This window comes from Diorhabda carinulata, chromosome 11 (assembly GCF_026250575.1).
Source record: "Diorhabda carinulata isolate Delta chromosome 11, icDioCari1.1, whole genome shotgun sequence".
NCBI classification, from domain to species: Eukaryota; Metazoa; Arthropoda; class Insecta; order Coleoptera; family Chrysomelidae; genus Diorhabda; species Diorhabda carinulata.
In genome coordinates this window covers 10,704,370-10,732,334 of record NC_079470.1, presented here as the reverse complement: position 1 = coordinate 10,732,334, position 27,965 = coordinate 10,704,370, and the positions used below count along the sequence as shown (strand labels likewise).

General features: G+C 33.6%; 1 protein-coding gene and 1 long non-coding RNA gene across 2 annotated transcripts; one reads left to right on the top strand and one right to left on the bottom strand.

The window, feature by feature from the left end:
• Positions 1-1,247: 1,247 nt before the first annotated feature.
• On the top strand, positions 1,248-22,616 carry LOC130899229 (uncharacterized). Its single transcript, XM_057808999.1, has 6 exons — positions 1,248-1,652; positions 3,475-3,642; positions 11,551-11,700; positions 18,749-18,878; positions 18,940-19,029; positions 20,310-22,616. Exons 1-6 carry the CDS (start codon positions 1,476-1,478, stop codon positions 20,564-20,566), a joined length of 972 nt encoding a protein of 323 aa, XP_057664982.1. The 5' UTR covers positions 1,248-1,475; the 3' UTR covers positions 20,567-22,616.
• Positions 22,617-23,341: 725 nt separating this feature from the next.
• On the bottom strand, positions 23,342-27,964 carry LOC130899232 (uncharacterized). Its single transcript, XR_009060001.1, has 2 exons — positions 27,884-27,964; positions 23,342-27,147 (listed from the first exon to the last, which is right to left on the bottom strand). It is a non-coding gene; the product is annotated as an uncharacterized LOC130899232 (long non-coding RNA).
• Position 27,965: the final 1 nt, after the last annotated feature.

Sequence of the window (27,965 nt, the reverse complement as noted above, 5' to 3'; positions counted from 1 at the left end):
TGTAAAATTAATGTATTCGAAAAGGAATAGTATTGGTTTCAGATTGTTTATTATTGTGGGGTCAATAATGTGTAGATGGCGATTGTACAACGATTTCAGAATCATTCGAGTAGGTAGTTACCGAGGACAGAGCTGGTGAAGGTTGCGGCATTGTTACAGTTACTACTCGTGGTTGTATGTCTAGTGGTATGTTTCTCAATTCGGCTTCAAAAGTTACTTATGCCGATTTTGAGACGAACTTGTTCATTGTAGGAAAATTTTCTTACAATTTTAGGTAAACTTGAGAAAAATAAATCGATATCATCACTGGTAGTTTGTACTGCAGTTTGATGTGGAGGCTTGGATCTGAGACCTCATGAGTTATATCCACTGAGTCACTCATTGACTTCTCGATTTTCATTTTGCCTGAAGATGGTCTAGAAAAAGAACTCATATTTTCGTACGTCTTCTATAAAATGTTCCTCCATTAACATAAATATAGATATATTACGGAAAACGAATATAGTCGACACAGGTGGTGAATATAACCTACAACACTTTGTAACCCTTCTGACGAAAATCTGACCAACGTACATATTTATAACATCTTCTACTCTATTCTGGTTTGATTTTTTCACATAGTACAATTTCCCTTACATGCAATTTTTCTTTCCTTCTTGGTTGACGCGAATATTAGATGTGAACAATGAATGGAGTACCACAAGGGAGGCGAGAGATAATCGGAATGACTGATAAAGAAATTTCTGGGAACCGGATGGAGAACAAACGAGAGGAAAAACAAATTCAAGAAAACATCAGTGGACAAATAAGATATTAAAACCCTCAATTGAAAATTATCGTGACTAATCCAACAAACAAGTTTCAACAATAGAAAGTTTTGCTGTATTTTAATTCGGTAGCGTTCATGTTGTACCCACGTTCCACATAAAATTGATTTTTCGATTATAATAAGAATAATATTCTGTTATTTTCGAAAAATATCATAATAAATAGTTATAGTATACTTAAACTTTAAATTTCGAAAGTTGACGATAAATACAAAAAATTTACATTATTGTATTTGCATAATTCCAATCAAACCAATTCCGTTGTGTTAATTTTTCATTCCACAAGTTTATACTTTTGTCTCTATATAAGCTTTTATCAAATACCACCTGGCAACGTCGTTTACTGACACCCGCATCGCGCAGACGGCTACAGCGCAGCACACGATGCTTCTTCCACTATTTCCACTATCCCTTCTCGTCACACCGCTAGAATCAGAGTCGTTTGAGATAATCGCGCCGTGAAACTCATCCTTTTTCCGATTCTCTAAATAATTTCTATCCACTATTTCTCTCATTCTTTATAATGTACTTCTCTTTTATGAATAAGAAAAATGTTCTGTCACGTTTCGCTTATCGTTAAAGTGTAACTAAAACAAATCTTTTGGTATTTTATCGTCGGGATGAGGCTGCGCCTCTCGCTAATGGAGCATGGAACTGCCCCGAATAGCCTCGCAAACCTCAATTTGTCCTCCAACAATACCCGGCATACAGTTGATGACCGGATACCAAAAACCGAAAACACCGGTCAGCAAACAGCTGCTTACAGCTGCCAAACAGCCAGCTGAACCACAGTTTGCCGTTCTTCCTTCTTCTGCCTCTTATCAAGTGAGTTGATTTAGATATATTTTGGAAAAAGTAGATTTCCTTGGTTTCAAAGTAGTTTTTATCAAATGAAATTTATATAAATTATAAATGTAGGTAATTTTAAAGTCGATCTAATATAAATACCAAATATAAACTACTATTTGCTGGTCGACAGAAACTGTGGATACCAAACTAGAAATAATCAAATTTCTTTTTTGACGTAAACACTTCCAAGAGCCGGAGGTAAAATTAAGAAGTGATGTATCGCAAATTACTTTTTGCTATGGGTTATTCTAAAATATAAAAGAAAAAAATTTTCTTCACCCTTAACCTTTATTCCCAGTGTATCAACGAAAAGTACCTACGCTAAATTAATTCAAACTAAACACATTTTATCATAGTACTCCTCTAGGAGTGTCATCTGCCTCCGTAGTATTTTTATACAGGGTGTTCAGGATGTAATGACGTGAAAATAATGCTGCGACATAAAAAAATCCTCCTACGACCTTTTATTTCTGAGTTATAGGACTTTAAAGTTGCACAATCAGGACTTGTATTTAAGTATGTGTTCTAAATTATACATTCGAACATTGTGATTAATGCCCAATGGTTAACAATCCGAAACTTTTACAGGGACGATTTTTACAATCTAAAGTTAGTAAACATGAGTTTTCCAATCGATTTTTTAACAAGAAGGTACTGTATGTTTAACTCGATAAAATTTATGATTTAGGAGATATGTAGATTTTTAGATCGTTGTACATGCCAAGGAAATCGTTCGCCATAAAGAAATATTCTGAAAAAAATCATCATAAATTGTAATTTTTTATTGAAAATACTGATCGCAGCTTATGGGAAACAGGTTTGTCTACATAAAGTCAAAAAAATGTGGCGAAGTTCAACTACGAACTATAAGAACACCAGCTTTAGAGCAAAATGCATTGGATGCAGTTGATGCTGATCCCACAACTAGCATAGACAAAATGTCACCACAATTTAACGCATCAACTATTCATAGAGCAACTTCTTTACCCCTTTCACTCCCTTTTTATTTTATAAGTTGTAGGCCAACGATAAATAACACGATGTTCGACAGTATCCAGTTCAATTAGAATTGTTTGATTGTGGTTTGAAAACCTCCTGAAGTATTTTCAATAAATACAATACATGATAATTTTCTTCAGAATGTTTCTTTATGGCGAACGGTTTCCTTGGCATGTACAACGATCTAAAAATCTACATATTATCTCCTAAACTATAAATTTTATCCTGTTGAACGAAGGGAACTTTTTCTTATAAAATCGATTGAAACATTCATTTTTGGTATCTTTATATTGTACAGGTTATCCCTGTAAAAGTTACGGATTGTTTACCATTGGACATGAGTCGCCCCCGTGTTTCAGATAGTAGCGTAGAATTATTCAAACTCACTTCTGCTTTTGCAACTTTAAATACCTATAACTCAGATACGAGGAGCCGTATGAGAACATCTACTTAGTCCGAATTTTTTGCATCAAGATCCGCAACACCCTGTTTTTTGTACAGAGTAGGACAGAGTCAAATTTCTAGGAGTATAGGCTTTGGGATCATCGTCCTGAAATCACACTAATTCCAAATTATTCTGTAGCAATTGTGATTCAAGAATTTATTGGAATAGAGGGCATAATGAAACAAGAGAGTCAAGACTGTGTTTCAGTGGATAGAAGTGAAGCTTTTTATTTCAGTTTTCTTTGTTTTCCAAACTTGTATTTTCCTAGTTTATTCATTTGTTTGATTGTTGATAATCAAATATTCATTCATTCAAAAGCTTTTTGCATTCTAATCTTTTTTTTTGCTTTTGCAGCCGAGTCGAAAGCGAGAGGAAGCTCGCGCTTTACAAAATTTGAGAAGAAGACTTCAGGCTGTGAAAGTATTACAAGCTAATAGAGCTGAGCCTATCGAGGCTACCTCTTGTGCCAATAATAATCTTAGTCCCGAAGAACTTGATAATAGGCCTTATCTTCTTAAAAAGGTGAGTTACTTGGAAATTAAACGTCAAATATTAAATGTACCAATTTTTTGGGGAAAATAGTTGTTTCTTCATTGTTTCACATATATATTTAGAGCATTAAGCAATGATATATGCGTCTTTTTAATGAGGGACTTTTTGCCAGTTTTCTGGAACGTCACTTCTTTGTTTCTGGACGGAAAACTGAAGTGATTTCCACAAGCCTGTTTTGGAACAAACTTCACACCATGAAGAAAAATATATGGTAGTCCTATTGGGAAAATTCAGGACTGTATCAAACCTTTCCAACGAAACTTTTCCAATTTTAGATATGAAGAAAGACAACATCTTCTCTATTGATTATTTCTAGCCGGTTTTTTTCTATCGCCTGCTCCAATATCAACACTTATCGAGCGTAGATAGTCCATAACAAGCAATGTTTCAATACCTACCATCAGATACTAATCATCACCTTTCTTTGCGTCAATACAGATTTCGTAACAGGTTGTGAAGTTTTTCTAGGCTTCAGCTATCATTCTCAAATCTCATCGTCCGTAATAACTTATTTCAAAAATGGTTAGACTTCGTTTTGTTCCAGGAGGGTTTCACAAATTCACAAACTTGGTCCATTGAGTTTTTTTGCATAGAACTCAAGTAACGAGCTTCTTCTGGTATTTGGTCTTAAGCCTGATCCAGATTTCTGGAAATTTTGCTTTATCGCATAGTCAAGATTTACGTTCAGAGATTTTCTTTCATTTCATTATTGAATTAAAGTTAGCTACACATTTATTTGTGTTTGTTCAATATTACTTCCTCGCATGAATGATCAATTACGCCTTTTTGTCTAAAGATTGATGGTTAAAACTATAGTAATATTGTTTAGTTATAGGGCTGGATGATTTTTTTGCTACCTACAATGTTAACCTACTTTTAAACTCTTTTGTTTTTATATAAACCTTTGTCTTATTCAAATAAAATCCCATTTATTTTCACGCGGTATTTAAAAGCTCTACCCTAGGGATTGTTTGCTTTGTTTCGGAATCTCAACTATAAAATGTAATAATTAATGTGGCAACACCGTTTCCAATTCACGTGGATAATTTATTGGTCCCTATTGTATCAGATAAAGCCTCTAAAAGTAAAAATAACGTCGTTAGGGTAGAGCTTTACGATGTACGTTGAGCCTACTTTAACCGGGAAATCGTTACCACAAATAAGGAAAAAACGATATCAAAGTTCAGAATACTAAAAAAAAGGTTACTATCACTCACAAAATTACTTTATAGTACAGGTAAAATGGGATTACACTCGAAATTCAATTGGACGCTTTTGATTTTTCGGTTACTGAATAAGCCTAACAACTCTTGACAAAATTAAGGGCACGGGTTTTTGAAATTTTGAAACTTGTAACTCTAAGAAAATTTGAAACGTGAATAACTCGAAAAATAAGAGGAATCCGAAAAAAACTGCCCAAACAAAAAATGTAGAGCACAAAATTTTCTATGAAAAAGTTCTGTAGTCATTTTTTCGTTGGAGTCACTATTTCTGAGGAAATCTACCTCAACGCCGAAAGCCGGAGCCTCCGCAGAGGGAATTCAAGCCAATTTACGTTCCAGACGCTCATGGAAAGTGCTCTAACTCTTGGAAAACTATTTCGTTTTAGAAAAATCAAAATGCATCATGATGGTTGAGATCTCTATTTTCTACAAGGGATCCCACAAGAGATTTATCGTGTTGTTATCAATATTTACTTTTAAAAAACGCGATCATGAACACTAGCTTCGTTCTTGGTTGATTATTATTTCAATATTCACAGACTTCTTAATAGTTTCTCTTTTACAAAAATGTAGATACTCATTTTGTGCTGTACATTTTTGGCTCCGACGCTTTTTTTTCGAATCTATCAAGCTTTCGAGTTTTTCGCAATTCAAAATATTTTGAGCGTAAGACCTTTTTTGTGCAGAATGTTGTGCCCCACATTTTTTGTCCCGGCAGTATCGAAATTCTCATTATTTTCGAGTTACGGGTACCTCAAAATATTTTTGAGTACATTAACCCATTTTACGGTAAAAATTTTGAGATTGGGAAAATATGTTTAAAATCAATCTGTCGAGAATTTCGTACTGTACATTTTTTGTTCCAGCACTTTCTTCGAATTCCTCGTAGATTTCGAGCTATTTGCAATTCAAAATATTTTTGAGTGTATAGACCCATTTCAAGGTGAAAATTTTGAGGCTAGGAACAAATACCTGGGATACTTTTTTGTAGAGAATTTTACACTCCACATTTTGTTTACAACAGTTTTTTTCGAATTCCTCATAGTTTTCGAGTTATTCGTCTTAATTTCGTTAAGAGTGTCTAGACGTATTCAGTATCCCAAAACCTCTCAGAATCTAGAAAATCAAACCGCCCAATTTAATTTAAGGTTTTAGCTCAAAACCGCCTAATTTGACTGTACTATTACTAAAATCGTTTTCTCGATAGTAGAATTGATTTTTATATAGACTTTGTTTGATTTAAATTAGCGAATTTTTACGCTTTCGACGTTCGTTTCTCAAGTTTCTCGAATTTCGTTGAAATCAAAGAATTAACGTAAACGATTTCGCGTTTGTTGTGAAAAAAAAAAAATAATTGATTAAAATGTTCATTTAGCAGGGTTTATTCATTTCACAATTTAGGAATAATTGCTTATAGTATGAAATTCAATCGATGATTTAAATTAACATAATTTTTTTCAGTTGAATTTATCAAAGTACAGGGTGCGGCAGCATAACTTCCTTTTTTTAAAAGTTAATAAAACTTATTGTATGAATCAGAAAATTTTTATTCGTTTTTTATAATACAGGCACATACATAAAGTTTTGTTTTACTGAGTTTTGAAGATCAAATCAGTTAGGTGACGTCCCCCATTCTCCATACACTGAGTAAACCGATTTCTGGCGTTTGTCATGACTCTTGCCAGCATAGCAGGCGTTATGTTGGCAATTTCTTCCTGGATGTTCGTCTTCAAATCAGCCCAGTAGCGCATGTTTTGTTTGTTTACGGATCCACACAAATGAAAATGGGCTTCATCACTAAAAAAAACAATAGCGTCCTCAGGAACGACTTCCAGAAAAACCTCACACGCGTTCCTCCGAGAATTGAAGTCACGTTCAGAAAGTTCCTGCACAATTGCCATCTTGTATGGATGAAAATGAAGATCATCATGAAGTATTCTCCTCACAGAACGATCGGAAAGTCCAAGGGCAGACGCATGTTTGCGCGCAGAACGCCGTGGTGATCGCAACACTGAAGTTCTAACTAACTCAATGTTCTCCGGTGATCTAATGGGTCGAGGGACTCCAGTTCTTCGTCTTGTCACACTTGCAGTTTGTCTGAACGTAGTGACCCACGTAACAATTGATTTCCGGTCCGGGACAGGGGCCAAGGGGGCTAAATTAAAGCGATTCCGAAAGGCGCGCTGGGTTGCGATCACAGAACATCCGCTCGAAAAGTAAACCTCAACGGCAAACGCACGCTCCTCACTGTTCCAACGCATGATGGCGACTGAACTGTGCCGGGACAAAACTTTATAGTCCCCCCTCTCGAACGAGACCACTAGCACTCCGTTACGACATCTACCGACTAAATGGCGAACTTTTTAAAAAAGGAAGTTATGCTGCCGCACCCTGTACATTGTTAGTAGTGATAACGGTACAAATTTTCATTATTTCTTCACTAATAGACACTGATACATTTCACATTTACTCTTTGATTAATATACAGGGTGTCCGGTGGCAAAATTGGTATTTAAAATCTATATAACAAAAAAACTACATTGCATATGCATTTCTAATTTTAATCAATATAAGGTAGATAAATGCGGGTTTTATTTTTTAAAAATTACATCGTCCAAATGTTGGCTGTTACTTCGGACGCATTCTTGGAACCTGTCTTCGGTATTTCTTGCCTCTCGCATTTCTTTCAGTTCAGAGATTGTCGCCAGGCTTGTTTCGTACTTACTTACTTTTGAGATACCCCCACAGAAAAAAGTCCACCGAGGTAAGATCCGTTTAAACGAAGTTAATTAAACTTTTTGAAAAAACCGCGAATGTTTTGATAATAGTTTACTAGAAACTACATTTAAACGACCCGATAATATTTGATTTAACTGCATTTTTGACAGTCGGACTTCATTGTATATTATTGTTTATTATTGAAATATTTTTTTCATAATCGAAAGATAATTTAGGTTTTGTGGAAACGTAGGTTGACACATAGATGGTGCTACTAGTATTAAATCCTTATGATTTTCAATTAACCCTAACCTTCAAAAGACATGTGCACCAATTTGACAGCTGTCATACCACTAGTTTGTGAGTTATAGCATTTTGAATGAAGCAACTTTTGTTTGTTAATAAACTATTGAAGTCAAGACCTGGTTTGTTAAACATTATTAAGAAAATAAACCGTTGAGTAGCGGTTTAAGGAAATGGGCACCGAGGACAATACACGAAGTTGACTCCCCAAAAAGTTGCTACCGACTAAAACATAAAAAAGTCCACAAAATAATTTCGGTCACAATCGATCAAAAACAACAACGAATTTATGATTCTGAGGGTTGTTCAATCGTTATTTTTGCATCGATATTTGACAACGGATCAAACTGATAAAATTATGCGAAATGTAGACAAATTTATTTGTTAAAATAACCGATTGGGGTACTGAAAAGTTTACTAAACGATATACGAAGAAATAGATCTGAACAATTATCCTTCTCCAATGTCCCTATTCATCTTACTAGATTTAGCTCTATATGGACACAAATCATGACAGAGAATACACTTGAACCATTAGAAAGAGGAAGAGGTGCATCCAAATGCAAAATCATAAAGCATCTTTGAGGTCTTTCAGAGATGCAGCTTGGTGCTGTAATTTATAGTAACTAAATGATTTCACAATTGTATTGAATTGTTTTTGATTCGATTGATATATGAGTTACTTGATGAAAGAAAAATTACAATGATCATCTACATTGTAAAATTGAAATAAAATATTGAACGCGATTTGACTTTTCGACTACTACATTCTTTTAGGTTATTTATATTCTAATAACACGCTATCTACTGGAAAATCTTATATGCAAGAAAAATGTAAACTCATTATTACCTCGACGTATTCTTGTGGCAACATAATTTATTTGACGTTTAAATATGATGGAAGGAGCACTGGGTGTCTAAAATGGTTCATTATAGTTATAAATGGCTTTTGATGTAAATAAACCCATACGTCTCATAACGTGATTTGGATAACGAACGCTTTTTTCATATTTCGACATGACGGAGTAATCCATTCACTTTGAATTATAACTATGAATCTATAATGTTTTTATAATATCGCGATAAAGAAAATACCAAATGATTTTTTGTGTCTGACGCATTTTTTAGGTTGAGTCTCAACACGATACTTTCTAATTAAGTTTAATAAAATAGAGCTAAAGTCTATTCATATAGAAAAAATAGTAAACAAAAATAATAATCAGTACGGGACCAGCACGAGAACATCCCGGGAACGTGACGCGTGGGAAGGATGAGCGCCGCATCGTTGCAGAAGCCGCTAGGGGCGTACAGAGGCGGCATCATTATATTTCAGTAAGATTGTTTGTATATGTAGCGTAATTTTCTTAAATATGTCTGACACGGAGACTGATGATGAAGAATGCTATACTCCGCCGAAGAAGAGAGCAAAAAAGCTCCATTTCAACGACAAAAACAAATAATTGTGAATATTTATGGAAATAAAATTCAAGAAAATTATGACAAGATTGTTGATGACATTATTTCCAAAACGGGGAGAGTACGAATCTCTGTAGATGTGTTTGTGTCTTCGATAGAATTTGTTGATTGATTCGTATTTGTGGTGGAAGAAAGATATGCAAAATCATCGAAGTGAAACTGTCAACTGTCAACATTGAAGTGGCTAGAGTCACATTTAAGGAAGTTAAAGTTGTCTACTCCAGAGCGTTCCGAAAGTGTTTTGCTGTCACTTTCACTACATGGAACACTCAAAACGCAACTTTTGGTATGTAAATGAATACAGAACAAACAACTTTCAGATGGCGTCTACTAAAAAAATATTTTTCACGAAGTTATTCCGAAAATTACATTTGATAAGTTGAAAAAGTGTATTCAACATGTCCAGGAAAAGGTTGAAACCAAAATGTGGAATATAAACATTGTCATGAATGTGCAAGCTCAAGCCTGTGCGTGAATATGTTTTAGTTTACTATTTTTCTTCGATAAATAGACTTCAAGTACTAGTATAATATAATTAGTGACCTTCACACTTTCCTAATTACGAATACAATTGATATTATCTTATTGCTTCTGTAATCTGATCAAACCCAAAAACCTAACCAAAGTTAACTTTTAAATAATGCATTTATTGTATCAGACTCGATCTATTTGCATGTCCAAATTGACTCATCCTTGAAATCTACCGATATAACAAGTCATCAATTATAGTTACTGTCTTGCTTTAGCACTTTTTTGTGTTATAAACGGCAGGAAGTTCATGCAGGGCACCCTTAAGGATTCATTAATGAAGTTAACTCAGACACAAAAGCAATACATCAAATTTAAGCCTCCTTTATTAATGTGGGTCTAACATGTTACACACTATCACAGAAAAATTATTAGATGATCATGAAGATATTTATACGAGGATGTATTGATATCTAGTTAGCCCAGACCAGTTCCATATATAAACAAAATATTGCGTTACCATAGCAACGAACAATAACTTATTAGAAGTGTCAGTGTAAAGTTTGACGTCAAAAAAGTAAACCATAATTACGCAATAAATTAAAAGAAAAAAGATGTCCACCGAAATTGTGATAATCGAAAAATTGGAGTGTCGAACCATCATCAAGTACCTGTATTTAAAAGGGTTGAGAGGTAAACAGATTTACGAAGATATGCTTAATACCCTTGGTGATCAATGTCCTTGGTATGCGACCATGAAAAATTGGACTGCAAGCTTCAAAAGAGGTAAATTTTCCATTGAAGATGATGACCGATCGGGAATGCCAGTTTCTGTGTCAGTCCCAGAATGTTTGAATGTTGACCAAAAGCGTGCAAGGGTAGAAACATCGCGTTCGATCTGTGGTCGATTTGAAAACGATGTAGACTTCTTAAACCGAATGGTTACTATGGATGAGACTTGGGTACATTTCTACGATCCAAAAACAAAGCAACAATCGATGAAATGGCGACACTCTGGTTCTTCAAGACCTAAGAAGTTTCGTGTCCAAAAATCTGCTAGAAAAGTTCTTGCTTCAGACATTTCTGACTACTCTACAGGAAAAAATTAAAAAGAAAAGACGCGGAAAGCTATACAAAGGTGTTTTTTTGCAGGACAACGCCCCTGCACACAAATTTCATGTTGCCATCTAAAAAATTCGTGATTTAGGGTTTGAATTACTAGAATACCCGCCTTATTCACCAGATTTGGCTCCATCCGACTATTATCTCTTTCTTCCACTGAAAAAAAGGTTCGCTGTAATAAATGTATCCAATTAAGAGGAGAATATGTTGAATAATAAAATATTTTGACATTGAAATTTTGTTTGGTTCGATAGTAGGCTAAGAATTTTTCAATATATCCTCGTATATATAGTCTGATATCTCGCCGACGTCATATTGCATGGCCGCCTAGAAGTCCGCACCTAACACCACCGCATTTTCTACATACCTCGTATGCGACTAACAAATTTTGATATCTGATGAGTGCATTCCAGGTTTTGAACCATGCACAACTTTTTATGAAGAATAACTTTTCTCCATACAACTAAGAATAAAAACATTTCCCATATGGTTCCGATTCAATTGGACACATTGTATATCAATGGCGTTGAATATATTAACACTTGGCTTATTGTGACATTTTTTACAGATATTAACAAACCGTCCAGTGACTATGGTGCTAGATATGTCAGAGATACAAACCGCATGGCAAGACAGCGATTTTATTACGGATTGCCTGTGTTGGCACAACGTTTATCGCCAAAGACATTCAGCACCGCCTTTAACAATGTCTTCGGAGGTATGTTTAAAAAACTTCAAACAAATTATAGGGTAATTCATCAAGTGATTTATAACCATTACCTAGAATTGTATATTTTGTCTACAACTGTAATAAGATAAAAAAAAAGATTGAATTAGATATTTCTCATCGGGAGCTTCTTTTATGATATTATTGATTTCTTCCGTCGTAGAAGTTTCTCTGGTTGATGTTCAGCAAACGCATATAATTTTAAATAACTTTCTATATTGTTCATGTTGAGTATAGAGTAGAAAGTCTATAGAAACTATGCTTTATATTAAATGTTAGTTGTTAAGTATTTACGCCGCCCAATTTGAGTGCTACGTGTTATTTGGTCTGTCGGCAGACATAGGCCCGCCGCAAATTGAACCCAGCCCACGCACGGCACACGCGTTGATTATTTTGTGGAACGTTGTTTTAAATAGAGTGGCGCATATTGAACCCATCTCACGGCCAGCTCCGACCCAACCTGGTTCGCGTTGGTACCGAGTTGTACTTGCAACACAGTCTCGTTGGTCGTGGGTAGCTACTTTTAAATAAACCATCCATTACCAAACAGTTTTTCTTTTGACTCAAAAATGGAAAAATGAATCGAAATTGTGAGATCCTTTCCTGTACTCTATGATTCTACTTTTGAAGATTATATGAGAGCAAAAACTGAAGGATAATTTGTGGGAGAACATAGCAAAAGTATTAAATTTTACTGATGGTAAGTGATTGTTGTGATGTTTACATTCCATTAATAACATTTTTAATTTACATACTCAAATTAGAACATTGGAACATAGGCTTTTTGGCTTTGCACTCTTGACCAGTAATATCCTTTTCAATTAATTTATAAGCCTCACTAAACTGTCTTCTGTTTAACCGAAACGCCTCCTTGAACATATTTTCTGGAATTTCACCAGATAACTTGAACTCTCCGTATACTCTTTTTCTTTGTTGGTATTTGCAACATAATAATTCTTTTGTTATCCTCAGATTCAGACTCCAGATCGAGAAGAAGCTTCTGGTTCGTTGTCATCTTGAATACTGATGGAGATATGCGTACAAATCGTGGGCTGGGCTGTGGTCAATATGCGTTATTATTAAAAAACGTGGACATAGGCTGGGTCTGGCCCTCGCGTGGGCTTCGCAAATACTCATTTGTTTTACTTCTTTTTCTTTGTTGGTAGTTGCAACAAAATAATTCTTTTGTCATCCTCACATTCAGACTCCAGATCGAGAAGAAGCTTCTGGTTCGTTGTCATCTTGAATACTGATGGAGATATGGGTACAAATCGTGGGCTGGGCTGTGGTCAATATGCGTTACTATTAAAAAACGTGGACATAGGCTGGGTCTGGCCCTCGCGTGGGCTTCCCAAATACTCATTTGTTTTACTTCTTTTTCTTTGTTGGTAGTTGCAACATAATAATTCTTTTGTCATCCTCAGATTCAGACTCCAGATCGAGAAGAAGCTTCTGGTTCGTTGTCATCTTGTATACTGATGGGGATATGGGTACAAATCGGGGGCCGGGCTGTGGTCAATATGCGTTACTATTAAAAAACGTGGACATAGGCTGGGTCTGGCCCTCGCGTGGGCTTCCCAAATACTCATTTGTTTTACTTCTTTTTCTTTGTTGGTAGTTGCAACATAATAATTCTTTTGTCATCCTCAGATTCAGACTCCAGATCGAGAAGAAGCTTCTGGTTCGTTGTCATCTTGTATACTGATGGGGATTTGGGTAGAAATCGTGGGCTGGGCTGTGGTCAATATGCGTTACTATTAAAAAACGTGGACATAGGCTGGGTCTGGCCCTCGCGTGGGCTTCCCAAATACTCATTTGTTTTACTTCTTTTTCTTTGTTGGTAGTTGCAACATAATAATTCTTTTGTCATCCTCAGATTCAGACTCCAGATCGAGAAGAAGCTTCTGGTTCGTTGTCATCTTGTATACTGATGGGGATTTGGGTAGAAATCGTGGGCTGGGCTGTGGTCAATATGCATTACTATTAAAAAACGTGGACATAGGCTGGGTCTGGCCCTCGCGTGGGCTTCCCAAATACTCATTTGTTTTACTTCTTTTTCTTTGTTGGTAGTTGCAACATAATAATTCTTTTGTCATCCTCAGATTCAGACTCCAGATCAAGAAGAAGCTTCTGGTTCGTTGTCATCTTGTATACTGATGGGGATTTGGGTAGAAATCGTGGGCTGGGCTGTGGTCAATATGCATTACTATTAAAAAACGTGGACATAGGCTGGGTCTGGCCCTCGCGTGGGCTTCCCAAATACTCATTTGTTTTACTTCTTTTTCTTTGTTGGTAGTTGCAACAAAATAATTCTTTTGTCATCCTCAGATTCAGACTCCAGATCAAGAAGAAGCTTCTGGTTCGTTGTCATCTTGTATACTGATGGGGATTTGGGTAGAAATCGTGGGCTGGGCTGTGGTCAATATGCATTACTATTAAAAAACGTGGACATAGGCTGGGTCTGGCCCTCGCGTGGGCTTCCCAAATACTCATTTGTTTTACTTCTTTTTCTTTGTTGGTAGTTGCAACATAATAATTCTTTTGTCATCCTCAGATTCAGACTCCAGATCAAGAAGAAGCTTCTGGTTCGTTGTCATCTTGTATACTGATGGGGATTTGGGTAGAAATCGTGGGCTGGGCTGTGGTCAATATGCATTACTATTAAAAAACGTGGACATAGGCTGGGTCTGGCCCTCGCGTGGGCTTCCCAAATACTCATTTGTTTTACTTCTTTTTCTTTGTTGGTAGTTGCAACATAATAATTCTTTTGTCATCCTCAGATTCAGACTCCAGATCAAGAAGAAGCTTCTGGTTCGTTGTCATCTTGTATACTGATGGGGATTTGGGTAGAAATCGTGGGCTGGGCTGTGGTCAATATGCATTACTATTAAAAAACGTGGACATAGGCTGGGTCTGGCCCTCGCGTGGGCTTCCCAAATACTCATTTGTTTTACTTCTTTTTCTTTGTTGGTAGTTGCAACATAATAATTCTTTTGTCATCCTCAGATTCAGACTCCAGATCGAGAAGAAGCTTCTGGTTCGTTGTCATCTTGAATACTGATGGAGATATGGGTACAAATCGTGGGCTGGGCTGTGGTCAATATGCGTTACTATTAAAAAACGTGGACATAGGCTGGGTCTGGCCCTCGCGTGGGCTTCCCAAATACTCATTTGTTTTACTTCTTTTTCTTTGTTGGTAGTTGCAACATAATAATTCTTTTGTCATCCTCAGATTCAGACTCCAGATCGAGAAGAAGCTTCTGGTTCGTTGTCATCTTGTATACTGATGGGGATATGGGTACAAATCGGGGGCCGGGCTGTGGTCAATATGCGTTACTATTAAAAAACGTGGACATAGGCTGGGTCTGGCCCTCGCGTGGGCTTCCCAAATACTCATTTGTTTTACTTCTTTTTCTTTGTTGGTATTTGCAACATAATAATTCTTTTGTCATCCTCAGATTCAGACTCCAGATCGAGAAGAAGCTTCTGGTTCGTTGTCATCTTGTATACTGATGGGGATATGGGTACAAATCGGGGGCCGGGCTGTGGTCAATATGCGTTACTATTAAAAAACGTGGACATAGGCTGGGTCTGGCCCTCGCGTGGGCTTCCCAAATACTCATTTGTTTTACTTCTTTTTCTTTGTTGGTAGTTGCAACATAATAATTCTTTTGTCATCCTCAGATTCAGACTCCAGATCGAGAAGAAGCTTCTGGTTAGTTGTCATCTTGTATACTGATGGGGATTTGGGTAGAAATCGTGGGCTGGGCTGTGGTCAATATGCGTTACTATTAAAAAACGTGGACATAGACTGGGTCTGGCCCTCGCGTGGGCTGTGTTCAATTTGCGGCGGACCATAAAGCTGGATTCATAAACTTTTCGTTCGCGTTGACAAATATTTATGAAGTTTTTAACTTTCCTGAGATTATAATTGGCTGCCCTATTAGAAATATTATTTCACATTACCACCGAAAGTAGAAGAAAATTTTTGTGTCTGTTTCATTAGTTTCATTAGCAGTTATTTTTGTACTTTTTCTTAAAAATGTTATTTGGTGAGCAAGATCTAGTTTTAGCACAGGTAGCAGCCTTAACTGGAATTTTGTACCTCTATGCTTTAGTAAAATTAAAAAAGAAACCACATATGATCTGTATACCGGTTTTGACTGGTCCCTGTGTCGCGACTTTGAGTGCGAGCGCGAGCACGAGCGTTCAAGTTTATAAATTACGTAATCTGTTGATGCTTCAACTTTGAACACCAACGAAAGATATGAACCTCTTTAAGACTGAACAAAATATATTAGAATTATAATGAACAAATTATATCGGATAATTTCTTTGCTAACTCAACAAATTGTAAGAAATAGGAATTGAATATTAATTACAGTGTGTTGGATCAAACAAATTATATCTAATGCTGATTTTGTTAATTCAGTAAAATGAAGCCATCAATATTTTTGATATAAATTAACCAAACCAAAATTACAGAACTATATACTTTTGAATTTATTGTAAAAGTTGTAGTGTGTTTCAAGAGACAATTAGTATTTTATGTCTTGAGAAAATTCATATATACAGAGTGAGTTTTATGTATGGAACGCTTCAATTATCTCGGAAACGTCTTGTGATACGGCCGGTTTTATGGTAGTATCTACATTGTTGTAAAATCTTTCTTTTCTCCGGAAAAATAAGTATTTCCTAGGAGTTGCGAAAAGCGAAAAATATATAGGGTGATCCATTTGATATAAAACAAGTTCATTCTTTTTCCGGAAATAGGATAGATCAGACAACAATGTAAATACCACCATAATTCGGGCCGTATCACAAGACCCTTGTACACAAAAATATATAACAATCTTAGAAGCCTTTTCCGAGATAATCCATAAATAAAACTCACTCAGTATGTTCATGAAAACGTGAACAACGAACTTGATAGATCGTTTTTATGTAAAAATTTCGTGGTTTTTGGTAATAAAATAGAATATTCTTACATTCAGATAATATTTTAATTTTTATTAGTTAGAATCTGACGGAATATCTTCGTATCTAATTCTGTTGATTGAGTGGAGATAAATCAAAAAGCGAAATCTCTAAAATTATACCGGAGCACTTAAATACACAAATATATACACGATCGATTTTGTTGTTCATGTCTGGAATAAATTCAAGAAATCTACACGATAAATTTCAAGTAAGAAAAATTTATGGTGTAAAGTCTGACTTGGAAGGAGAATAATATATATGTTTCACCATGCTAGATATATAATGCTGCAATTTTTAGTTTTTGAGTCCGATTCTACTACTTTTTAACGTGTTGTTATGTAAAGTAATGCTCAAAATTCACAAAACGTCTATGTAAAAACACGTCAAATCAATAACTTAATCCACAACTTTGTAAAAACTATTTTTATCAATCTGACTACATTTCTCGTTGGATGTCAAGACTATTAAGAACACACTATGCGTGTATATGCTCCTGTAAATACTAAATCGTATTGTATACAAAAGCGGTAATTAATTATATTTATGGGACACTTGAAATCGCTTCAATATGACGTTGGTTCCCATTAGGAGCGGTCAATGTACAATAAATCTTAACGAATACACTAGGAAGTTAAATAGGTAGATTTATGATTCTTCACAGACACCAGACACATTAATATAGGACAAAAATTAGATAATCCGTTAATGCAGGGTAAAATAAGGGACATATTGCATCACTTAATATATTAGTAACAGATCCGAATGATTTCCATGAAGAGTGGTGAAATTCTTTACTTTATCATAACCATATATAATTCGAACGAATATTCAATAAAAACTGATTGAAAATTTATTCTTCGAAGCTCCGTTTTTATTATTAAAAAGCACAATAGTTGTGTTTAAATTTAATTTTCCAGAAATTTCAAACAAAACTAGATTATATTATAGAAAATATTTTCATTTTATTTCCATTAACCTTTAACCTATACATTTTGGGATACAAGAAAATTACGAATCTTTTCTGAAAAATAATTTATCGCTATCTAAATAAATGCACTTTTGTAGTAATAGCTTACAAAATTAAAAGCTTCAGAGGAACGTGATTAAAATTCTCTCAAAAAATTGATGAATTACTTTATCTTTTTCATCCTCCGTCGAGAGATGTTTCTTTAGGCTCTCCAAAAATCACACTTGGCCAAATCCGGCAAATAAGGTGGATGTTCAATGACTGTTACATAATTCCATTAACCTATAATGTTGATATGGGTGATTCCGTTCTAACTGTGATTTTTTGTATTCAAAATTTCAAGATTTTAAAATTTAACTTTTCTAACTTTTTTATGCATATTATTCATCTATTTTACTGTAAAAATAAAACTCTAAGAGGAATTTACTACAACTTCAAAGTATCACGAGCAAGACACAAATGTCGGATTTTGAGTTCCACGGTACTGACTCATTTATCCACGGTACTGACATGGTAACTTAAGATATTAAACAACAAGTGCATCAATTTTCCTCAGTTTGATCATAAACATTAGAATTTATAAGGTAATTAGTTTAAATCATTTGTTACGACAAAAAAAATTAATAATTTATCGGTAAATTCTAGGAATGGACATGACACGGTACTGACATTCAAGTGATGTAGTATAAGTTTTCTTTAAGTGGCAAGTTATATTGTATAAAAATAATGTTTAAATATCTTAAGAATTATTCAATTAACACAAAATTTTTATTAATTAATGACTAGTACAAAAAAACAATACAGGACATTGAATATCACAGTTAGAACGGAATCACCCATATAGAGAGAAGTGTCAAAGAATTCGTTGATATGTAACTTTTGAGGTACAAGAGAATTAGAAATCTTTTTAAGGACTCATAAACCACGTTAAACACATTCTGATTATATGAATTCTTCGTCTATTTATTAAGGAAATATCATCATATATTGCAAACCAATGTTTATAAAAACCATGCAAATTATGCGACAGATGATTGACACTTCAATCTTCAATCTGTAATATTATCATCTATCATTTTGTCATGTTTTTAGCTTTGTTACCTTGCTCAAACTTGGGCGAATCATTTAGCTCACACAAATAGATTTTACTACAGAATCGACAAAGAAATTGGCCAAAATCTATTTTGTCGACCTTCTAATGGATTAGTTCAAGAAATATCGGGTAAATGATCTTGTTTACTAAAATATTTTTGACAAATTCGAGACGATAAAAAGTATTTTAGGTCAAGAAGTAGCAACTTATTGGTATTCAGCAGTACGCCAGTACAATTACGGAAAAGAACCAGATTGTTTACATGTAAACGTGAATGCAGGTACGTAACATCTAAGGCCGATCACACACGTTAACTTTTAATTTCTGCTAATTGTAAAAAGCGTCAAAGAGGTCTTGATCATCACATTATAGTATTTACGTTTCTGATCAACTTTATACGTTATTTTACTTATTTTTAAAAGTAAACATATACGAAGATCAGCGAAATAATCTTGCTCCCTCGAATCCATCTAATATGATAAATACCAAAGGATGTAACTGAGCATGTTGCACTTCCGCTCAAATAGTGTCATAAGTCAAAAAAAAAAACAAATTACCGAGTAATCAGCGTTTGAAATTAATTCTAAGTTTTACTTTTCGGATGATAACTCAAAAACTAATAAAGTTTGACATTATTTGAGATGAGATTCTTAAGTTTTCTAGCACTAATAGTACAATAGAGGAGATTTTAAAATTTTTTGAGTTATGACACTATTTTTGCGGAGGTGCGATGTGTGTACCCACGGTATACTATTTCAACTGTTTTAATTCAATAGTTATCGTATATTCTAGGCCTAAGAACAAAAAATTTATGTTATAAAGTACATGAAATGTTAGTGCATAACTTCGCGGCCTAAATGTGACACATTATGGAACTTTCGTCTGCCGGACCAAATCGGTACCGTTTGAAGACGTTTTTACAATTTTAATAAGAAAAATATTCAGGATTTTATATAAAAGCAACTTATTACAATTCTGTGAAAGAAAATTAATGAACAAAGTTTTGACATGTGGCGACAAGATTAGAATACAAAAATAAAGCTTAAATTGATACGAAATCAACACTTCAACCTCTGACGGCTGCCAAACGATGTAGCGAATCGTGAATGGGACTGTTTAACCTAGCACCTTCCCTCGAGGAATCTTACTTTTGGTACAACCCTCATAAAATAAACAGTTAATCAGATATACGAGGGCGCTTAGACGGTTAGCACACTAGGTTGATTATATTATTAGTTTCCGCCATATTTCTGTCAAAATTTCATATAAATACAAGAGATAGATTGGTTTCAATAGTCCTATAAAAAAAAGATAAATGTATGATTCGATGTTATTTTTCGAATTTCCAATCGTTGATTGAATTGAATGCTTACAATTAGCACTAGTATAAAAAATTTCCCTTGACCTAATTTTAAAAAAGGAATTGAATAAATTTCACAACGTAAATGTTTAAAAGACGTATTATTTTCTAGCATGACCACTTCTGATAAAATGTACGTTATCAAAAGTAGATTGTCGTATTTGTTTCACATGTAAATGAATGCTTAATTGTTTTTCTAGGTCATTTCACACAAATGGTGTGGGTGTCTACTAGATTCTGCGGCGTCGGCAAAGCTCGCGGTAGATCTGGCAAACTTGTCGTAGTAGCTCACTATTTACCCCACGGGAATGTGTCAGGGGCGTATTTGGAAAATGTGCTTCCACCTTGCGAAGATTATCCTAGGCTTCCTCCTCCTCCCCCACCTCCTTCGAGGCTAATTATGACAGGTAGCGTCACTTCCGAGTCTAGTTCTAATACTCCGAATAGCAGTTCTTAAATTTGGCAACCGTGAAGTACTAATGTTTTTTCTCACCAAAACGAAGATTATAACTACTTTAGTTAGGTTTGTACATTTTGTATTATTCCGAGAAAACGCCAAATTTAATTTTGCAGTTATGTATTAGGGGTCGTCACTATTTAATCGACGATTTAATTCGAGCGGACATTTCGAAACAGCTGATTGTTTTAATTGGAACAATGATTTCTTATTTTTTTATATAATCTCTTTAAATTATATTTAAAGATACGAAATATGTACAGAAGGGAAGAGTAGACTAAGATCTACAAATAAACGTAACGCAATACAATCACTGATATAATAATAACTATTATACATTTCCCCGATTTTTTAGCTCTTAGACCTTTTTATATTCAATTTCTTAGATAAAAAATCTTGATTTTTAGTCTACTCTGTTATATAGCGTGTTTTTTGTATGGAAATATTTTACGGTTCGATCTAATTGAATGAATATAAAAATACCTTCTCTTTTAACATTATAAAGATTATCTACTTTTTTATGTACACTTCTGTTCACCGAAAAAACATACATTAACATGTAAATCAGAGCTGCTATCTAACATCATTCTCAGGAAAATTTCAAGCGACGCCCAAGATGTTGCATTGATTAATTTTTTAAGAGAACATCCCTTTTAATCGACTGCTAGTGCTGCATAAACAACAAACTGTGCAAGTGCTAGGAAAACATCGCTTTCAAATGAGTGCAAGCAATCCAAACTTGCATTTGCACTTAATTATGTGTATCGTAATCTGGACTTTTGGGAACGAATTGCCCTCAAAGTTTCAAAAACATTTAAATCGTGTAATAACGGATATTTTCGCATTTACAGACTACCAAATTCAAGATTTGAAGAGCAATACGTTGACGGAAGTAATAAGTCCGACAAATTTTCAGTAAATGTTTGGACTTGGATCAGTATCAAGGGATGTAGCGTTCTGTGGGGAATCGCTGGAAGGTTCAACTCTGAAGTTTTCCTCAATTTTATTTACTAACATGATAATTGTCCTGTAAACTCAACAATGGTTTCGACAAAACAATATTCAGACTCTACCGAGGTCGGCAAATAGTCCTGATATAAATCCCATTGAAAATTTATGGGGAAGGTTGATAAAAACAATTCACAAAAGTCTTCAGAAGAAAAACATATTTTCCTCTGTAATTCTCGAGCATACTTTATAATGGAAAGGATTAGTCTTAGTCATTCGAACCAACCACGGTCACGAAATATACAGGGTAACCCGCATAAACACCGCCACAGAGCAAAGGCGTATAAGGTAGTCCAAAATATAACTCTATATCAAGCTGCATCCCTAAAGAGCTATAGAGCTCAAAGTAGGGCACAAAATTTTCAGAAAAATTAATTTCTTTGCAACCCTTTAACTCAAAAATACCAAATTTGGTACCCTGTATGAGTCTGTTAAGGTCAAAAGTTCACAGAAGTTTTTCATCTGCCAGTTGATTTAAAAAATTTAACTTCTAGACAACGATAAAAATTTGGTAATAGGCTAGTTGACAAAATTTGGAAATTAGTTTAAAACTATAGCTTAGCATCTATTTCACCTCAAAATTATATTATTTTAAAAAAAATAGGTTTTTTACGTTAGTATTTTGAGTTTTTAGAAATGAACTTGAAATTGACCGTGAAAAAGGCCAAGACTGTCATGGCGTCTTGAATGACGCGAAACAGCTGTGTTTGTTTATGACATTCAATTGTGTTTTTCAATAAATAATAAATTCCTCGTATTATAAATCTTGTATAGTGCCCCAATGCGTAAGTACAACGATAAAAACGCCAAACAAATTATTCATATACGTTCCAAACAATAAAGAAATAGGAAGAAAGTGGTTAAAAATGGCAAGGAGACAAGATGCTTTTACTTTAACAACTGATTCCACAATTTATCTCTGTGAAGATCATTTTGATGTCAGTATCAAACAAAACTTGATGTATCTATTTATAAATGTACAAAATGTACCATAATATATCACACATAACATATAAAATGTTATGAATTAATTAAGTTAAAATTATTGAAACTTTGTATTCGCTAACCTCAAAATCAGTTAAGTATTTTCATTCCACAGTAGGTAGATGCGGCTCTCTGACTGGTAACTGCTAATTAAATAAGACTTCGTTTGTTCTTCACATAATACTTACATATAAGTTTTAACACTGCGAACTTCCGATGAACAAAAGTATGTGTTCATTGCAAAAAATTTGTTAAGACTAACGGTGTCAATTTTGGGCAAATTACTGCAGTTTGCTTTGTTAAATCTTTATTCCATGGCAAATTATACCTGTCTTTCAAGATTAAACCAAAAACGAACTTTATTAATTTAACAATAATTGCTGAAAACTCGAAATAACTTGGTCACTTTATACGAAAATGACAACTACATCATAGCATTTCGCGAGGTATGACGTCACGCTTTTCTGATTGGTGTTTAATACCACGTGATTAAATGCTCCATTTTGTCGATTTTATTTTCCAAAATATTATTAATCTTTTATTATTTTTGTAGAAAAGTTGTTTTTTTATTTACTAATTATCACGATTCATTATTATAAACTCAAAGCCATCCGATTTATTCTTAGTGGAAACAAGCCTATTGTAAAGACGGCTGTACATACCGTACAGATCAGCGTTTTAATTTTTGATATTCATGCTGTAGTTAATCTATCAATTCATATATCAGGTAATGTTTTAATTAGGTCGAAAAGTCGAAAATATTTTCTATAAAAACTCGTTACAACTAAAAACAAGATCATTTATTTAAGAAAATAATAATTATATGACTACAACCGCCGATAACTTCGTAAATTAGTACAAGTGAATACACTGCTTGCTACTATTCATAATAACATCGCTTGACGCGCCAAAGGTGAACTGAATTGAAATTTAACAGTTCACTTTTGGTCGCTGAAAATGGTTTGGGAATCGAAATGCACGTCGGACAGTCTAATTGCGAGTGTAGTAAACAATGTGTTCGATATCATTATTTCTCGTTTTATTAAAGAACATTTTAATCAGAACTTTGATACAATCAAAAAGACTCCAAAAAACGTCCTTCTAGACTAGCGAAAATGAAAAATTTGACAAAATATTAGTCTGCATAGAAAGAACCTACTCAAATTAAGGTTTGTAAACGTATCAAATTTCGGTTGTGCCTTGTGACTTTCTTCTCCACTTCTCTCAGCCTCTATACACTGTATACAACTTTCATTAACACTTATATATAAACAAACGTTTGTTTCTCTTTTTATAGTCATTAGTCTTTATATTATATAGTATTTCATTTGCTTCATATTCTGATATAGAAAACATTATTGCGGCTACTATTTACTGTAACTTCTCAGATGCCATTTTGATTGTGAATATAGAAATATTTGTTGATATGTATAACTTCTCTACAATTGATTAAGTATTAGAATAATAAGTGATCATATTTCAACTATCAATTTTTTTTATTAAATACCTTGTAATATTTTTATATTTGATAATAATCTATGAAATAGAAATATGATAGTGTAATACCGGCTTTAGTAAAAGTTTATCGACTCTTAAAAGTGTCACAGAGAGAAATTGATTCGAGAGCAAGCAAAATTGAGGGGTATAGATGTATAAATTCCGCTTTTGTAAACTTTAGGGAAAACGCCAAAAACTGTTTATATTTGATATCCAAGTCAAATTATTACAATTTTTTCATAGTATCCTCTTATTATTCAAGTTATTTTTCAATAAACATAACCCTAAATTTGGATAATGTGATTTTTGTACCAAACAAGTGGCCACGTGAGAGTTTTGAACCAAAATCTCATGAAGAATGGGAGCTTTGAAGCAAAATCGTTATACGCAACCAAACAACCAGAACCAAGAAAAGTTATTGAAAGTACTTCATCTGTTATGTGGGTTAGATGCATAAAAAAAGGCACACTTAGATGTAAGTATTTATCACTTTTATTATTAATTAAATTTAACAAACTTTAATTTAATTAACAACTTTTGTAAACAAGCTCAGCAATCCTTGTGATTGGTTGATTTGAAGAATGTGAACTTGGCTTCATGACAAAGATTATATACACGGTTATGAATCAAACTGCTATTTTGTACATTTATTTAAAGCTAATAATGTGAATTTTTAACCAAATATCGTTAATGACCGCTTCAGTGATGTGCATATATCAATATGTTCAAATTTTGGAGAATGTGAGTTTTGCATCCTTACCCCTCAATTATAAGAAGTAAAACCTACTTAAATAATATATTTTGTCAAATTTTTAACAAAATGTATATAATGTTTACAAAAAATCGTTATTATTTCATAGTTGAAAAAAGCTATTCATTAACCGCACTGCAATTATGGCTTTAGACATTATTTAAACTCATTACAAATCTACACAGGGTGTTTTTAAAAACAAGTTATTATGTCAAGGTTAAATGATATTTTACATGTATAGCTATCTATAATGGAATAGTTTAACCTAGATGTGTCAAATAAAACTATTTAAATTCATAAATGCGAAAACATCATTTTTTTCTGCATATGTATTTTACACAAAAATAGCCAGTATAACAAACACAACAGACCTGATAGAATGTTTATTGGGACATTAATAAAAAAATACTGTTTCCATTCATATGTGGCAACCATAAATATTACAACATAGAAATAAAATATTTTATTGTTGTATATACACGTGGTGTGATCTAAAAATATGTTGAAAAGTGTGGAAAGTTAGAAAATGCTTCTTTCTGAATATCTTTGAGGCATCTTCTTGAAAACAAAGTTGATATTCTGAGATTTAATAATAAATTTTAAGGATTGTTTCTAGTTTAGTTTCCTAGTAAAAAGCCTTCTGTTGCTTTCAGAACTTAATAATATTGTGTTGTTATGCTGATGAGCCTATCAGAGATTACATCTTTGGTTGGTTTACCAAAATTGTGGAGTAACATAACTGGGACAGTTTTTATTAGATTGGAAAATAATTCAACTTCAAAATTACATTATGAATGAAGGTTATTAACTCTACTGTGCATTGAGGTATTTCGAGGAGGACTTTGGCATTTATCAAGTGGTATCCTGGTGATTTATTGGCAATAAAATCTTGTATTGATTCCAGAACACAATAACATTGTGGAGATACAGTGATGAGTCTATAGGAGGTTACACCTTTGGTTGGTTTACCAAGTTTGAGGATTAGATTGGAAAAAATTCAAAATGCGTTACCTATATATGGATGTTATCAACTTTACCATGCACAATAGTTCGAGGAGGACTTATCAAATCGTATTCTAGTGATTTCATGGGATTGAAGTCTTTGATTACTTTCAGAACTTAATTTCTAGATATTTAGTTTAGTGGTAATTACAGAAGTCCGATTGTTTGTTTTACTTCATTGTGAGCATCTATTATTCAAATTTTTTTTTCTAGGGGGACAGAACAACTTTTAGCTCTTGTTGAACTGTCTCTTATCTAGTGGCCTTTTGAAATACATATAAGTTGATTTATATGTTGTGGATGGTAGACCTTTTTCGATGCTTCCCATAGCGAATTTTTTATCACTTTGGCTCCAAAAAGACTTTCTCATTAATGATAGATAGTTCTTCTTCTTTATATGTTTATTTCATTTTCTCAACATCTTGTATTTTGCTAGATTTCATGAAATAGCTATTTATTGACATAATATAAAACTATTATTATATAGAAAATATCAGATTGCAGTTTTTCGTATAACAATTTATGGTTTCTTAGTTGTAATGTATTTGGTTGGAGTGTACTAACAAGATATTTAAATGAATAATTGTTAAAATTTAGTATATACCAGAATCTAGACCCTCATTAGCTTTATTAGGTTGGTATAATCCTACCTGGTGTTGAGAATATAGTATTATGTGCGCGAAAACCCCGCTGTTATCAGTAAAAAAACAACAGTGTTCATATATTTAATCAAAGCGTGTGCCTAAAAGTGTTGAATATTCGCTTAGGCTGTAATTATATATTTTTGCTCATATAGAAACATATCGCTAATTTTAAAGCAATGTATTTTATGTAAGTACAATGTGCCCAAGTATCTACAGACTGATTAAATTCACAAAAACATCCAATTTGGAACGAATACTTGGAAATACTTCTATATCTGCTTTATTTAGATGGTTCCGTTCCAAGCTTATAGAGATAATTCCCAGTTCAAATTTTGACGAAAGTTAAATAAAAACGTGAACAACAATTATTTTTTACTTTTTTTCTACATCCCTATTCAACTAAAACTTCATCTTCTAAAAATAACAAGTAAAACCTTTCGTTTAATTCATAATTCTAATTCAAAAATGTCTGATGGCTGTACTATTAATAACTACCTACTATTAATTCTTGTTTGCATCTATATCTCTCGTCCTAGAAGAAGCTTTCGAAAATATAAGCTCTGGAAGGTTCGACTTCCAGAAATTTCTATATACAACATTCCATATAAATCTGGAAGGTCCAGGAATTGCCGAACACTCTCCAATGTACAAAATTCTTGAAAATTGTAGAATATACCAATTGGTAGTGGATCATTCTGGAATAATGTGGAATGTTAAGTATTTTTTGTGTCTGGAGGGGTATATAAAGCATAATTCATCGTGGTTTTTAACGTCAGTTTTTTACTAGTGGAATGTGATTAGTCAAAATTATAAGTAGTTAAACATGAATCGAAAATAACAGAGTTTTTTGTGAAATTAATATTGAAAACATGTGGTAAACTGATGATACTATACTTGGCAAATATGTATTTTTTCAGGATTTCAAGCTTCGCAACTAGTTAAAAAATTAATTATATCATTAGGTGGCACTGTTTGAATTCATGAAAAAAGCAATAAGTGTAAAGCTGTGATTCGATGTAATATTTTTGTGGCTATTAGAAATCATTCCCAGAAAAATGTGATTCATTTAAATGTTTATTTATATGTTAATTGTAGGTTTTTGTACAATATCTTGTGCTTTTAATAACTTCCCATTATTTATATAACTGAAAATACCATGTAAACTGAATTAGAAAACCGAACAATAATATATTTTTCAGTATTATTAGATTAAAATTGAAAAACAAGTGCATTTGTTAGTATTCTAGCATCATCGCGTATAAAATGAGTTTATCAAACCTGATTGTTTAGAAATCGATACAACAAAGGTTATGATTGAATGATGTGTGTATTTAATTTGAATTGTTATTGTTATATTTGCTAGATATTGTCATTATCGTTGATATTAAATCAATTTAAAAAAAAATGGTGTTATTTATAAGAGTACCTAACCTCAGAAAAACCAGTCAAAGCCACAGTCTTACACATAGATGAACCACATTCTTACCATATATGTAATACGAATCATATCGTG